The sequence below is a fragment of the Sturnus vulgaris genome, unplaced genomic scaffold (assembly GCF_052056855.1).
Source record: "Sturnus vulgaris isolate bStuVul1 unplaced genomic scaffold, bStuVul1.hap1 Scaffold_155, whole genome shotgun sequence".
In the NCBI taxonomy this organism is placed as follows: domain Eukaryota; kingdom Metazoa; phylum Chordata; class Aves; order Passeriformes; family Sturnidae; genus Sturnus; species Sturnus vulgaris.
Genome location: NW_028276072.1, coordinates 2,121,730 through 2,136,755, shown reverse-complemented (window position 1 = coordinate 2,136,755; position 15,026 = coordinate 2,121,730). Strand labels below are relative to the sequence as shown.

Sequence of the window (15,026 nt, the reverse complement as noted above, 5' to 3'; positions counted from 1 at the left end):
GAGATTGGGCAGCACCCAGGGCCCCTGGGCTGGGGGAGACTGAGCCCGCAGTGACCTCGGCTGGGGCTACTGAGAGCTGTGGGGAGAATTTGGAGGGTCTTGGTTGGACTCCAGTGGAATCCATGGATGGGATTTCAGGAATATTGGTGTGGCACTGGGAGCTCCGGGAGGGTTCAGGGAACTCTTGGAGGGTCATGCAAGGATGTTGGGGGATCTTTCTGGGGTCCTGGGGGAGTTTGAGAGGTGCCCCTACCTGCCAGGCTTCGAGTTTTGTTGCTCAGAGGGTCGGGGGCACGGGGGGCAATGGGGGCACTGTGGTGGTGCAGAAGTTCTGGGGAATTCAGGGGTGCTTGAAATGTCTGGGGGCAATCAGGGGTACAGTGGGAATCGGGTGCAGTGGGAATTTTTGTATCCCATGGGTTGTTGGAGCTGCCAAGGTCCCAGGAAGGGTCAGGGGTCCCGGGGTCCCCATTTGTCACTCCCTCCCATTTTCCTTGCAGCTGCCAGGAAGCCCCAGCACAGGTGAGTGGGAGGGTCTGGCCAGGACTCCCCTTTTCCCCCCCCGTCCCAGACTCCACCCAGAACCCCAGTTATCCCCATAGGACCCCCTGGAGGAGGGGGCAGTGATGGACCCCCATGCTGTGGGCACTGAGTGGGCAGGGGGTGAGTATGGGGGGGTACATGGGCACGTCACCCACGGGTGTCACCCCCACCCAGGTCTCCAACCCTGGAGTCTCTCTCAGGTCCCCGCCCAGCACATCCCCCAGGTGACCCACACAGAGCTGCTGGGACCCCAAGGACGACAGCAGGACCCCGGTGACATCTACGAGAACGTGCTGTGACACTGGGGACACTGGGGGTTCCTTTCCTAGGGCACCCCCCCTTTGGCCCCCCCCAGGCTCCCATGGGTGCCCACCCTGACCAGGAGGTGGCCACGAGTGGTGGGTCCCATTTGGGGCTGCCAGAGCTCCACGTTCCAGTGCTCCCAGTGCTCCCAGTATCCCCAGGGGCTCCCCATTCCCTCCCCCAGTGCCAGGGGGCACAGGACCCTTGTCCCTCTCCTTGGACACAAAATGCAGCTTTAGGATTAAACTGGGAGAAATGGTTTTTGTTTGTTCAGCTCTGCCTGCTCAGCTCGGCCCGAGGAGGGTCCCGGTCAGGTTGAGCAGATCCTTGTGGGATTTGCAGCAGTTCTGGGGCTCTCTCAGTGCCTTGGGCACAGGGACCAAATGATCAATTGCTGCATTTCCGGACTGGTTCCCTCGCAGCTGCCCCCGCAGGGGGGGTTTCCAGCCAGCCCTGCTCTGAAAACCATCAAAGGCCCTGGCAGAGCCACTGCTGGGGCTCACACCGGGTTTTGTGCTTCTTGCAGGGCTGAGCAAACCACAGCCACGCCTTTTTCCCCCACAGAATTCTCACCTTTGCAGCAGCTCGAGAGCTGCGAGAATCAAAGCCAAGGGGGCAGGGGGAGCCTCAGGTCCTGGCTGCCAGCTGGGGCTGGCCAGAGCAGGGCTGGCCAATGGCCATCCCTGTGCCCTGGGCTGGGCCAAGGCTGGGCCCCACACTTGGATGGCCACTGGCTTCAAGGAGGAGCAGTTTGGGAGCTCCTTCCTGCCTGGGGCTCCATTCCCAAGCTGCTCTTGCCGGGTCAGATCCTGCGGGGGTCAAGTGAAAATGGAGATGTCTGGAACAGAATTTCTCCCAAAACCCAATAAACCCAAAGCTCCTAAGCCCTCAGGACAGAAATGTCATGCAGGGGATTTTGGGGAGCAGGAGAGGGAGGGGGAAGCCCCCCAAGAGCATCACAAGTGTTCCATGTGCAGGGTCTCATCCATCTCCTGGTTGCCAGCACTGAGACCCTGCAGGGGTTTTGGGTATGAGGGTGGGCTTTGGGTGTTTTTGGGGTGTCTGTGCCCTTCCTGACTGGCACCAGGCCATGTCCTTCCCTCCCCACTCATCCCTGCTGGGGTTTTTCCCCCACAGAATGATCTTGGTGGGCTGTGGCATGGGGCCGAGGTGCTGCACCTGTGAGGGTTCCCAAATGGGGATTGAGGGCTCCCAGATGGGTGGGGGCAGCCAATGAGGGGGTGTAGAGTGGCCGGGTCACACCCCAAATTGGGGCACCCCAGAGGTCACAGAGGTCACAGTGCCCCACTGAGGACAGAGGGGGCTGGCAGGGCCCCCCGTGCCCTACCCTGGACAGGGACTTCCTCAGGGAATGTGTCCAGGGACCCTGCCCAGAACCACCATCCCCCAGGACAGGATCTCCCCTGCTGGGATGTGTCACCACTGGAACAAAATCTGCCCAGAACGTGTCACCCCCAGAACAGGATCCCCTCAGGACAGGAACCCCTGGATGTGCCCCCCCAGGACAGAACTCCCCCCTGTGTGACTCTCAGCACAAACAGCCTCTTCCTTCTGCTGCAGGAGAGAGAAAGTGAAAGTGTTGGGGAGCACAGCTGGACACCCCCATCCCCCACAGCCTCCCCACCCCTCCCTGGAGACCCCTCACCCCCTTTTCTCCCTCCCTGGATTCCCCCCCAACCCATTCTCTGCCCAGCTGCTCCCCAGGATTTCTGAGCCAAGAACTGGGAGTGGTGGGGAATGGCACAAAAGTGAAGAAAATAAGGAAACCAGAGAAATAAAGAGAGGAAAAAGTCAAGCGTGGGGAGGGCACAGAAGCAGAGCTGCTCAGGACCCCCATGTGATGCCTGCCCAGGAAACACTCCAGGGGAGCAACGTTGGGCCCTGGGTCACCCCAAAATCTGAGGCACCCAGGGTAGGAGTGGTGACCCATGGGGCCTACCCAGGCACTGCCCATCCCTGGCACTCCCATTCCCCTGAGAACCCAACCATGGGACAACCATTCCTTCTCTCCCCTCTTCCCTGGGACCCCCATGCCATGACCTCCACTGCCCAGGATCTCCATTCCCAAGGACCCTCATCCTGGTAGTTCCAGCCCCTGGGACCCCTCCCTTCCCTTGGGGACCAAGATTCCCCCAGGACTCCCATTCCCCTGACACCCCAATCCCTGGGGTCCATCCCATGATCACAAATCCCTGAAGGCCACGTTGTTCTGGGATTCTCATCCCTGAGTTTGAATCCACCCAACCCTTGGGACCCCCATTCCCATCCCTGGAACTCCAGTCCCCTGGACACCCATCCTTGGCTCCCTGCACCTCCTCAGCCTCCAAATTCCGGCAACATCCTGTCCCCACCATGTCCCACCATCACCCCCATGTCCTACAAGGTCCCCACCCTGCCCCCATCCTGTCTCACCCTGCCCCCACCGAGGGCCACCTACACATGGGGACGAGAGCTGACCTCGCTTCCTGTCCCTTCATCCGAAGAGCCGCCAGCCAGGGGACAGGGGACAGCCACAGCAGTGAGTGACAGCCAGTGCCCATGGCCGGGGACACCGGGATGGCCGGGAAGGTGGCTCTGCTCCTGTGGGGTGAGTGCCCCGGGCACGGGCCTGATGACCCTGGGGACGGGCCCTGGTGAGGCAGAGAGGGGTGGAGAGGGGGCACAGGGGGGCTGCGGGGTCCCCTGAGGTCCCCAAGGCCAGCACAGCCAGTGGGGGACAGAGCCAGTGGCTCCTCAGTGTGTCCGGGGTTTTGGGGTGGCCCTGGGAACAGGAAAAGGGGAACTGGGATTTATGAGAGGGATGTGGAGACAGGGATGGGGGACAGAGTTTTGGGGACAGGGATGTCAGGTTTGGCTCCACGGGGCTGGGGCAGCTGTGGCGACAGGGACAAGGGGAGAAGCACCACGGGGATGTGGCCGTGGGGCTGGCGGGGGTGAGCTGTGCCAGCACGGGCTGGCCGTGGTGTCCCTGTCCCCGAGGCGTCCGTGCCACCCGGACGTGTGACACAGAGCTGTCCCCTGGGAGCCTCTCCAGACCTGTTGGGGACCGTGCCCGGGCATTTTCCCACAAGAAGCCGTGTCCCCACGGGGACAGCTCGGGGACAGCCTCACACCCTGTCCCCACGGAGCCAATTCCACCTTGCCCTGTCCCTTCTCCCTTCCAGCCCAGACCCTCAGCCTCGCTGGTGAGTCCTCGGGGGATGCCATTCCCCCACCCCGCTGTCCCCAGCCCCTTGGTGGCCCTGGCAGGCTGGTGTCCCCTGTCCCCCGCAGGTGCCCAGACCCCCCAGCTCCTGGTGGAGCCCCCCTGGACTCCGGGGGTGCTGTGGGACCGGGTGACACTGACCTGCCAGGCCTCGGGGACCGCCCGTGCCACCACCTGGTACAAGGACGGGCGGCGCTGGGGGCAGGAGGGACGTGACCGCTTCCCTGTCACCGAGAGTGGCACCTACCAGTGTCAGAGACCCGGCAGTGGGCTCAGCCCCCCCGTCATGGTGTCAAATGGTGAGGGGGGATCTGAAATGCTCAGGGTGGCTCCCTGATAACTCTGGGTGGGCTCCACTCCGTGCATGGCCTCACAACCCTCGTGTGACAGGCGAGAGCCTGTCCCCTGCACACAGGGACATCCCAGTGCATCCCAGTGCATCCCAGTGCATCCCAGTGCACCCCAGTGTGGTGGGACTCCCGTGGTGACAGCTGTGCCACGGGGCTGCTCCCTGGGACCCTCCTGCGCAGTGGACACTCCAGCCAGATGTCCCCGGTGCCGTGGGCACCCACTTTGGACCTGTCTCGGGCTCCTCAGTGACACGGGACCCTCCTGTCCCACAGACCCGCTGGTGCTGCAGGTGCCAGCACGGGCGCTGCTGGAGGGGGACACGGTGACACTGCGCTGCAGGGGCTGGCAGGACAACCCTGCCACCAGGGTGCGATTTTACAAGGACGGGAAGGATCTAGGGGGGTCCCTCAGGGGCGCCAAGCTGTCCCTGCCCCCCCTGAAGCTGCACAACAGCGGCCGCTACAGCTGCGAGGGCTTGGTGGCCTCAGGAATGTCACTGTCAGCACCGGTGACAGTGACAGTGCACGGTGAGCACTCCCACGGCTGCAACTCCAATATCCTGACACCCCCAAAGCCACTTCTCAGTGGACTCAGAGTCACAGTCGCCACCCCCATCTCCTTCCCAGAGCTCGTGCCGGTGCTGAAGGGTCCCCCCGAGCTCACCGAGGGGTCCCCCCTCAATCTCAGCTGCCTCAGCACCCCCAGCCCCCTGCGGCCCCGAGCCCCCCTCCTGTACAGCTTTTACCGGGACGGGCAGATGCTGCAGGGCCCGCAGGGCTCCCCGCAGCTCCTGGTGCCCGCCGTGGGGGTCTCCCACTCGGGGAATTACGGGTGCGAGGTGCTCTCCGAGGGGGGGGCCGTGCGGAAGAGCAGCGCCCGGCTCGGCGTCACGGTGCGCAGTGAGTGCGGGGATGGGCACGGGGAGCCCCCACCGCCCTCCCAGATCTCCCATCCCTGCTCAATCCTCTGCGAGCCCCCCCTCCTTCCCAGCTCTCTCCCTGGGTCCCCCCATTGCCCATTGCATCCCTCCCAGGTCCCCTTACCCATCCCTGGGTTCCTCTCTCCCTCTCTGAGGCCCTTCAATTGTCCACAGGTCCCTCCATCCCTGTCTGGGTCCCTAAACCGTTCCCTGTGGTTCCCTTCAACCCTCTCCATGTGTCCCCTCGCTGAATCTCCCATCCTTCCACCCCTTTCCAAGCCTCACTCCGTCTCTGTGCCCCCTTCTTCCTCACTGGGATCCCCCCAGCCCTCTCTGATCCTCCCTCTCCATGAGTCCCTCACTGCTCCCTGCTGTCCCCCACTCGTCCCATGTCCCCAGTCCCTCCTGTGTCCTCCCCACAGGGGTCCCGCTCTCTGGTGTGTCCCTGTCGGTGCAGCCCCCCGGGGGACAGGTGGCACTGGGGGACCACCTGGTGCTGAGCTGCGCAGTGGCCATGGGGACAGGTCCCCTGTCCTTCTCCTGGCTCCGGGAGGGTTCGCAGGCACCACTGGGCACCGGTCCCCGCCTGGAGCTGCGGCACGTTGGGGACAATGACAGCGGCCACTACAAGTGCCAGGCCAGCAACAGGGACAGCGTGGCTGAGAGCCCCACTCTGAACGTCACTGTCGTGGGTGAGTGGAACCCTTGGGCTGGGGGTGACCCCACCCACAGCATCCCCAATTCCACACATCCCAAATTCCACCTCATCCCCCCCACACCAGCCCCAGCCCAGCTCACAGTGCCAGCCCTGGTGTCACAGACCAGCGAACAGGGACCCTCTGGCTCCAGGGATCCCCACCCAGGACATCCAAGCCATGCATCCCTAAGCCCAGCTGTCACATTCCCCACTGCACATCATGTCACATTCACGCTACTGAGCGTGACCCTCCCAGAGCACTGAGACCCTTGGCATTGGGGTGATGCCCCCGTTGATGTTCCTCATGGCACCCATCACATCCCACCCACGCCATTCTGTGCCCCCCACCAGGTGACAGCCATCCCCACCCTTGGACACGGCATCCCTCATCCCACCTTCCCCTCACCCTCATCTCATCTTCATCCCCCACTCCTCATCCATCACATGCTCTCCTCCCACACCTCATGATGACCCCCAGCACCATGGGGTCACTGTCCTGGGTGAAGGAGACCCTCTGTATCCAGGAGTCACCATGCAGACTCCCTCATCCCTCCTCACCAGGTGCCAGAACCTGTCCCCGGCCTCAGCCCTGTCTGTGTCCCCGCAGTGCCCGTGGCCAATGCCACCATCGCCCCTGGTCCCCCGGCACTCCAGGTGCATGCAGGTGACTCTGTGACCCTGAACTGCTCGGTGCAGGTGGGCTCAGCCCCTGTCACCTTCACCTGGCTGCACGATGGGCAGGAAGTGGGCCGGGGTCCCCTCCTGGATCTTGGGGACATCGATGTGGGACATTCAGGCACCTACCAGTGCGTGGCCACCAACCAGCTGGGACAGGACGGGCACCGCGTGTTCCAGGCACTCAGCCCAGAGCTGGCCCTGGAGGTGACACCACAGGGAACCACTGGACACTGGAACAGAGGTGGGATCATGTAGAGAGCCTGGTGCAGGATCACACGGGGTCATTGGGATTGCAGGACCCCTGGAGTGACAGGTGACCCTGATGTGTCCCTTCTGTCCCCAGCAGTGGCCGCAGGCATTGGCGGGTCCCTCCTCTTCCTGGTCCTGCTCGTGGGTGTAGCTGTGCGCTGGCATCGGTGGAACAACATGGGTGGGTGACAATGGGGACCATGGGGACCCTGGGGAGCTGGGGGACCACCTGCCTGTTGGGGTGATGGGGTGGCACCCAGAGCCTCTGACTTGGCAATGATGGCTCAGGACCTTTGGTCAGGGTCCTGAAGGATTTGGGGTGGTGTTGGAGGGACTTGCAGGGATTTTGGGGGTTCTTTCAGTGATCCTGGGGGAATGTGGAGGCTACCCCATACCTGGCAGGCTTGAGCTTCAGGGGGCTCTGGGGGTCCAGAGAACAGAGCAGGGGTTCTGGAGGGCATCAGGGATGCTCAGGGGTCCTGGAGGATATTGAGGGTGTAGTCGGATTTCAGGATTGCTGAGAAGGGTCAGGACCCTGGGGACCCCACAGTTATCCCTCCCCTCTTTCCTTTGCAGCTGCCAGGAAGCAGCAGGAAAGGTGAGTAGGGGGCTCAAACCACACTCTCGTCTTTGACCCCAACCCCCAAGACTTCCCATTCCCTCCCACACATCCCCTTGATTCCCTCAGGGCGCCCCCGGAGCCCCCGGCCCTCCTAGAGGAGGGGAAGGTGCTGTACACCCACGTCATGATCACCAAGCAGACGGGGGGTGAGTCCGGGCTGGGGCACATGCAGAGGGACACGTCACCCATGAGTGTCCCCCTGCCCAGATGCCACAGCCTGTGTCTCTTGCAGCGTCCCCCCGTCCCACCACACTCCAGGATCCCCAGGTGACCTATGTGGAGCTGCCAGCAACCCATGGGCGACTGCGGGAATGAGGGGACATCTACGGGAATGTGCTGTGACACTCGGGGCATGGCTGGGCACTGGGGGGCTCTGGGGGCACTGGGGGCACTGGGGGACCTCACCCATGGGCAGCCACACATGTGTGTCCCCTGCACTGTTCCCGTGGGTGCCCAACATTCACGGGTAGGTGGGCACAAGTGTGAGGCAGCACAGGGCATCCAGAGCTCCACATGACCCCAGAACCCACAAGGATTTCCCCACTCCCCCTTCCAGTATCACCAGTGGCTCCCCATTCCACATCCAAGTGCCCCCAGTACCCTCAGAGACTTCTCCATTCCCTCCAAACTGTGCTGCCAGTACCCCCAAGGGCTCCCTCTTTCCCCTCCCAGTGCCTCTCCATTGCTCCCAGTCGATCCAGGTGGTTCCCATTCTCTCTCCCAGTACCCCTGTACTCCCAGTGCCTCTGCAATGCCCCTCTCAGCACTCCCAGGACACCCACGGCTCCTCATCTCTCCTCCCAGTGCCACGCGAACACAGGACTCGTTTCCCTCTTACTGGCACCAAAATGCAGCTTTTTGGTTCAACTGCCAGAGATGGTGTTTCTTTGTTCAGCTCTGTTGGGCTTTAGGAATGGGATTCTCCAATTTTGGGCTGCCACTCAAAACCAGTGCTCTGGGTTCCCTTCTGCCCTGTCTCAAACCCCTCCTGTGCTGTGTTCCCCACATGATGATGTCCCAAAGGGCCTTGGGGATTCTGGACCCTCCCCCTTTTCCAGAGCAGTCAGGATCAGGCCATGGCACAGGGTGGGGTGTCAGGGATAGGAAAAGTTTGATGTCTCAAAATATTTTGGAACACCTGTGTGTGGCAGGGCTGGGTCAGGCCTTGCTTTTGGTGGCACAGGGCCCCATGTGTCATTCAGTCTGTCAGCCATAGCACACTGGGGACAGTGTGATGCTCTGCCAAACCCAGCTCCTGATTACCTGAGGGACCAGGAGTCCCACCTTGGCAGAGGGCCCTTGGTGGCCCAAGGGCTTAAAAAGCAGAGCAAGAGGTGGCCAAGTGTCTGACTTTGTCTGCTCTTGAAGTGCCTGCCCCATTCATGCTGGAACCCAGGAGTTGGAAACTGTCATGATTTAAAAGAGAAACACCTGCCATAGAAAGCAGGAACTCTCCTGGATTGGAAAGAGGACCTATGCCTCCAAATTTTTTTAAGTGTGAAGTTTATGGGGCTTCCAGGCAAAAATGTAGGAAAATGAATAACAGTTCATTGCTAGGAAAGTTCTAGAACAGAACAGAACAAACAGCAACACAAGAAAAGAAATTTCCAACCCGCTCGGGGCAGTTCATCTTTGTGCAGTTATGACCACGGCCAGCAGGGGGCGCTGCAGGGAGCACTCCCGGCCAGCAGGGGGCGCTGCAGGGAGCCCTCACAGCCAGCAGGGGGCGCTGCAGGGAGCGATCACAGCCAGCAGGGGGCGCTGCAGGGAGCACTCACAGCCAGCAGGGGGCGCTGCAGGGAGCGAGCACAGTCAGCAGGGGGCACTGCAGGGAGCACTCACAGCCAGCAGGGGGCGCTGCAGGGAGCACTCACAGCCAGCAGGGGGCACTGCAGGGAGCACTCACAGCCAGCAGGGGGCGCTGCAGGGAGCGCTCACAGCCAGCAGGGGTCGCTGCAGGGAGCACTCACAGCCAGCAGGGGGCGCTGCAGGGAGCGCTCACAGCCAGCAGGGGGCGCCCCGGTGCTGCTCGAACCCCTCAGGGGCCATGGCGGCCTCGTCGGGGGGGACGAGAGGAAATCGCTCCTTTTGCAAACTCAGGGGCACCAATCGGTCCCGGCACCATCCCCGGCAGTGCCCGGGCAGGACAGACGAAGGCAGCAGCTTGGCTCCTAGTGCCCAGTGGCAGCGTAGCAGTGTCCCAGGGCCAGGCACACACCCTGCTAAACTCCTGCGATTGCTCTCCCTGATGCCGAACAGAAAGAAGGCAGCACCAACCCCAGGCAGGTCTCAGGTGCTCAATAGCACCTCTCCTGGCTTTACACCACACTTCCTGAAAACCCTCGGCCTTTCACTCCCTTTTTCTCCTGCAGCCCAGGCACAGCATCTTTGGGAATGTTGAATTCCCCTGCGATGTTGAGGAAAGCAGGTGCTCCTTGCTGACAGTGCCAGGCCTCTTCAGGGGGCTCCCCACCACATTTGGAGCTCCTTGTCTTCCTGGGCCACTGCTGGTCCTGACACAGCAGCCACGGGCGGAGGAGGAGGAGAAGGAGGAGGAGTCTGAGAGCAGAACCGCAGACCCGAGGGCTCTGCAGCTGCAGTTGCAGCTCCAGGGACAGCCAGGGATAGGAGCAGTGGCTTCGGAGGGATAAATGGGGTAAAAGTGGAGCTGCTTGGGCCAATGCCCCTGATCTGCTCCAGGTGCTTCAGACCCTTAAGGAGCTGTTGTAATTACCACCAGGGATCCAAAAATTCAACTGTGCTGCTAAACCATCCCTGTGCACAAACACACAGCGCTGCTGCCTCTCCCTGGGATTTTGGGATACTATGGCGGCATTGGACACATTTTAGGGGTCAGATGCCCCCCAGCTCTGCCCAAAAGAAGATTTTGTGGCTGCCAGGAACGTTTCCTGGTGCTTCTCACCTTCGCCACTGCACAGGGATGGGCATTGTCCCAGTCCTGCTCTGGCCAGCCCCAGGTGGCAGCCAGGACCTGAGGCTCCCCCTGCCCCCTTGGCTTTGATTCTCGCAGCTCTCGAGCTGCTGCAAAGGTGAGAATTCTGTGGGGGAAAAAGGCGTGGCTGTGGTTTGCTCAGCCCTGCAAGGAGCACAAAACCCGGTGTGAGCCCCAGCAGTGGCTCTGCCAGGGCCTTTGATGGTTTTCAGAGCAGGGCTGGCTGGAAACCCCCCCTGCGGGGCAGCTGCGAGGGAACCAGTCCGGAAATGCAGCAATTGATCATTTGGTCCCTGTGCCCAAGGCACTGAGAGAGCCCCAAAACTGCTGCAAATCCCAAAAGGATCTGCTCAACCTGACCGGGACCCTCCTCAGTCCGAGCCGAGCAGGCAGAGCTGAACAAACAAAAACCATTTCTCCCAGTTTAATCCTAAAGCTGCATTTTGTGTCCAATGAGAGGGACAAGGGTCCTGTGCCCCCTGGCACTGGGGGAGGGAATGGGGAGCCCCTGGGGATACTGGGAGCACTGGGAGCACTGGAACGTGGAGCTCTGTGCAGCCCCAGATGGGACCCACCACTCGTGGCCACCTCCTGGTCAGGGTGGGCACCCATGGGAGCCTGGGGGGGGCCAAAGGGGGGGTGCCCTAGGAAAGGAACCCCCAGTGCCCCCAGTGTCACAGCACGTTCTCGTAGATGTCACCGGGGTCCTGCTGTCGTCCTTGGGGTCCCAGCAGCTCTGTGTGGGTCACCTGGGGGATGTGCTGGGCAGGGACCTGAGAGAGACTCCAGGGTTGGAGACCTGGGTGGGGGTGACACCCGTGGGTGACGTGCCCATGTACCCCCCCCATACTCACCCCCTACCCACTCAGTGCCCACAACATGGGGGTCCATCACTGCCCCCTCCTCCAGGGGGTCCTATGGGGATAACTGGGGTTCTGGGTGGAGTCTGGGACGGGGGGGGAAAAGGGGAGTCCTGGCCAGACCCTCCCACTCACCTGTGCTGGGGCTTCCTGGCAGCTGCAAGGAAAATGGGAGGGAGTGACCATGGGGACCCCGGGACCCCTGACCCTGCCTGGGACCTTGGCAGCTCCAACAACCCATGGGATACAAAAATTCCCACTGCACCCCTTATTGCCCCTGGACACTCCAATCACCCCTGAATCCCTCAGAACTTCTGCACCACCACAGTGCCCCCATTGCCCCCCGTGCCCCCGACCCTCTGAGCAACAAAACTCGAAGCCTGGCAGGTAGGGGCACCCCTCAAACTCCCCCAGGACCTCAGAAAGATCCCCCAACATCCTTGCATGACCCTCCAAGAGTTCCCTGAACCCTCCAGGATCTCCCAGTGCCACATCAATATTCCTGAAAACCCAGACAGTGATCCCCCTGGAGCCCAACCAAGACCCTCAAAATTCTCCCCACAGCTCTCAGTACCCCCAGCCGAGGTCACTGCGGGCTCAGTTTCCCCCAGCCCAGGGGCCCTGGGTGCTGCCCAATCTCTGCCCCCACTATGGGGGCTTCCCATCACTCCAGTGCCTCCCACTTCCCCGAGGGTCACAACTTTTGTTGTAGAATGTCACAGATGTCACGGGGTTCCCATGGTTGCCCATGTGGCCCCTGCAGCTCCACATTGGTCACCTGAGGATCCTCCACCATGGGGGCTCCGTGGGAATAAGGGGATGTGTGGAAGAGGATGGGAGGTCCTGGAAGTTTGGGGAAAACACAAATCATGGTCAGAGCCTGCAGTCACCTTTCCTGGTGTTTCCTGGCATCTGCAAAGGAAAAATGGAGGGGTGACTTTGATTCCCCATCCACCTCCGGGAATCCTGAACCTCCACCCGACCCTCAATTCCCTCCAGGTCACCCCAGTATCCCTGATGCCCCCTAGAAACTCTGAATGACCCCAATTCCCCAACACACTGAGCCCCTCGATCGCCAGGCTTGGCAGGGAGGGGCACCCTATCAATTCCCCAAAAAGTTCTGATAGGATCCCCAACGTCCCTGCACGACCCTTCAGCACCTCCCTGCAGCTGTGGAAAGGGGTTTTAACTCTTTAAGTGCAGCAGAAATAAAATGCATAGCTACATGGTCGTCTTTCATGACAGGAAGAAAGAGACGAGTTTCTTCAGAAACACACTTGGTTTTATAGCATGACTCGCAATTCCAAGAGTAGAGAAAAGGTGATTGGTTCAGAGACAAGACACCCCATTGCCAGGGCCTGGTCAGGCACCACAACAGGTGTTCTATCTTGTTATTAATTCTTTTTTATTTTGACCAAATTATCACCCTGGGAGAAATTCTCCCTAGCGTTGAGCTTATTGGCTGGGAACAGAGCTGAGAAGCTGCAGCCTGGAATATTTTTCAGGCTCTAATTTTCTTGCTTTCTCAATATGTGTCCCTACATGATTCCATGAGACTCCACAGGGTCACAATGGCCCCTCGATTCCATGGAGCCCCAAGGTGTCACTATGGTTTCCTTGGTTCTTCAATGTAAGGATGCCCTCTTGGTTCCCTGGAGCTCACAGTGTCACTCTTGTGGCCTTGATTCCATGAGTCCCTGCAGTACCACAATGGTCCTTTGGTTCCACGTGGCCTCATCATGGTCTCCTTGGTTCCATTAGGCCCTGCTGTGTCACAATGACATACTTGGCTCCATGATGCCCAGTACTGTAACAAAATTCTCCTTGTTTCCATGGTGTCAGAATGGCACCTTTGTCCCACCAAGCCCCACACTGTCACTGTGGTCCCCTTGATTCCATGAGGCCCTGCCGTGCTACAATGGCCCCAATGGCTACAATGGTCTCCAGGGAGACTCTCTACAACCACCTGAACAGAGGGTGTAGTCAGGTGGGGGTCTTTTTCCTCTCCAAGGCAACCACTGACAGAATGAGAGGACACAGTCTGAAGGTGAGCCAGGGGTAGGACACGTTTGACATCAGGAAAAAATTCTTCACTGAAAGAGTGATTGGGCACTGGAATCTTCTGCCCAGGGAGGTGGTGGAGTCACTACCCATGGAGGCATTTAAAAAAAGACTGGACGTGGCACTCAGAGCCATGGTTTAGTTGGTGAGGTGATGTTAGGTCATAGGTTGGGCTAGATGATCTCACAGGTCCTTTCCAACCTCGCTCATTCTGGGGTTCTGTTTCATAGCTGTCTCCATTGTTCCATGAGGGCCTGCAATGTCATAATAGGCCTTTGGTTCCATGAGTCCCCACAGTGTAACAGTGGACCCTTGGTTCCATGAGGGTCCTCAGTGTCACAATGGTCTCCTTGGATCCTCAGTGTCACAATGGCCCCTTGGTCACAATGAACTTCAGGTTCCATGAGCTTTCATACTCTCAGCAACAGTTCTGCAATGTCACCATGGACCATTTGTTCTACGAGGTTCTGTAGTACAACATGGTCACCTGGGTTCTGGGAGGCCCTGCAGTGTCACAATGCACTCATGGTTGCAGGAGGTTCCACAGTGTCACCATGGCCTCCTTGGATCTGCAGTAGAACAATGGACCATTGGTTCCATGTGGCCCCACAGTGTCACAATGACCCCTTGGTTCCATGAGGCCTTTATCTGTCACAATGGACTTTTGGTTCCATGAGGTTTTTCAGTGCCACAATGGTCTCCTTGGACCTGCAGTGTCACAAGGGACCATAGGTTCCATGTGGCTCCACTCTTTCAAAATGGATTTTGGTTCCATGAACTCCCACAGTGTCAAAAGGCCCCTTTGTTCCTTGGGGTGCCATAGTGTCACAGTTGACACCTTGGTTCTGTGAGGCCCTGCTGTCACCAAATCTCCAAAATATCAGAATAAGACTCCTTAACACTAATTTGGTGCAGGGCATGGACACCGTAGGACAGCCTGGGCTGCAGAGGGCACAGGGATGGGCAGCAGCTGAAAGGCCCTGACACAGCCAACTCCTGCAGCACTTGGGCCATGCAGGCTGGCCCTGGGCCTGAGGCCAGCAGGGGACAAGTGAGCCTTGCTGTGCTGGGGCCTCATTGCCTCCTTGTCCCTGCTCAGCAGCCTGGCAGGGGCCGCCCCATGGTGCTGCCCTTGGCATTGCACATGGCCAGAGCCCAGTGGCCCGGGAAGAGCCCTGAGCAATGAGGGAGGGACAGGATCTGCCTTGCCAGGGGCTGGGGCTCAGCCCTTGGCCCTTTGCATTCCTGAAACACATCCAGGTTTGCTCAGCATCACAGATACCTTTCCTTTCTTTGTCCTCACCTGTCATCAGTGCCTCCAGTGTTGTGCTCAAACAGGAATCAGGGGACATTTTCCGAGTCATATCCCTCAGTGGAATCCATTAAAACTTCAATAAACTTTGGAGTTTGAATATGACTTTGAGTTCTTGAGAAGTTTTCCTTCAGCTCCCTTTCAGGGACTGATGTTCAGGGACTCAGCACTGTTGGAAAATCTCAACTCTACAGAGACAGGAAAACTGAGAAAGGTTTTAAAAGATTTTATTCCATTATCAGTCTCCTTGAA

The 15,026-nt window shown here is 59.8% G+C and overlaps 1 protein-coding gene across 1 annotated transcript; it reads left to right on the top strand.

Moving 5' to 3' along the window:
• The first annotated feature begins 3,478 nt into the window (after window positions 1–3,478).
• On the top strand, window positions 3,479–12,429 carry LOC148219331 (Fc receptor-like protein 4). The gene is made up of 7 exons (XM_088157729.1): window positions 3,479–3,500; window positions 4,141–4,371; window positions 4,696–4,950; window positions 5,050–5,322; window positions 5,765–6,034; window positions 11,711–11,788; window positions 12,401–12,429. Exons 1-7 carry the CDS (start codon window positions 3,479–3,481, stop codon window positions 12,427–12,429), a joined length of 1,158 nt encoding a protein of 385 aa, XP_088013855.1.
• The last annotated feature ends 2,597 nt before the right edge of the window (window positions 12,430–15,026 follow it).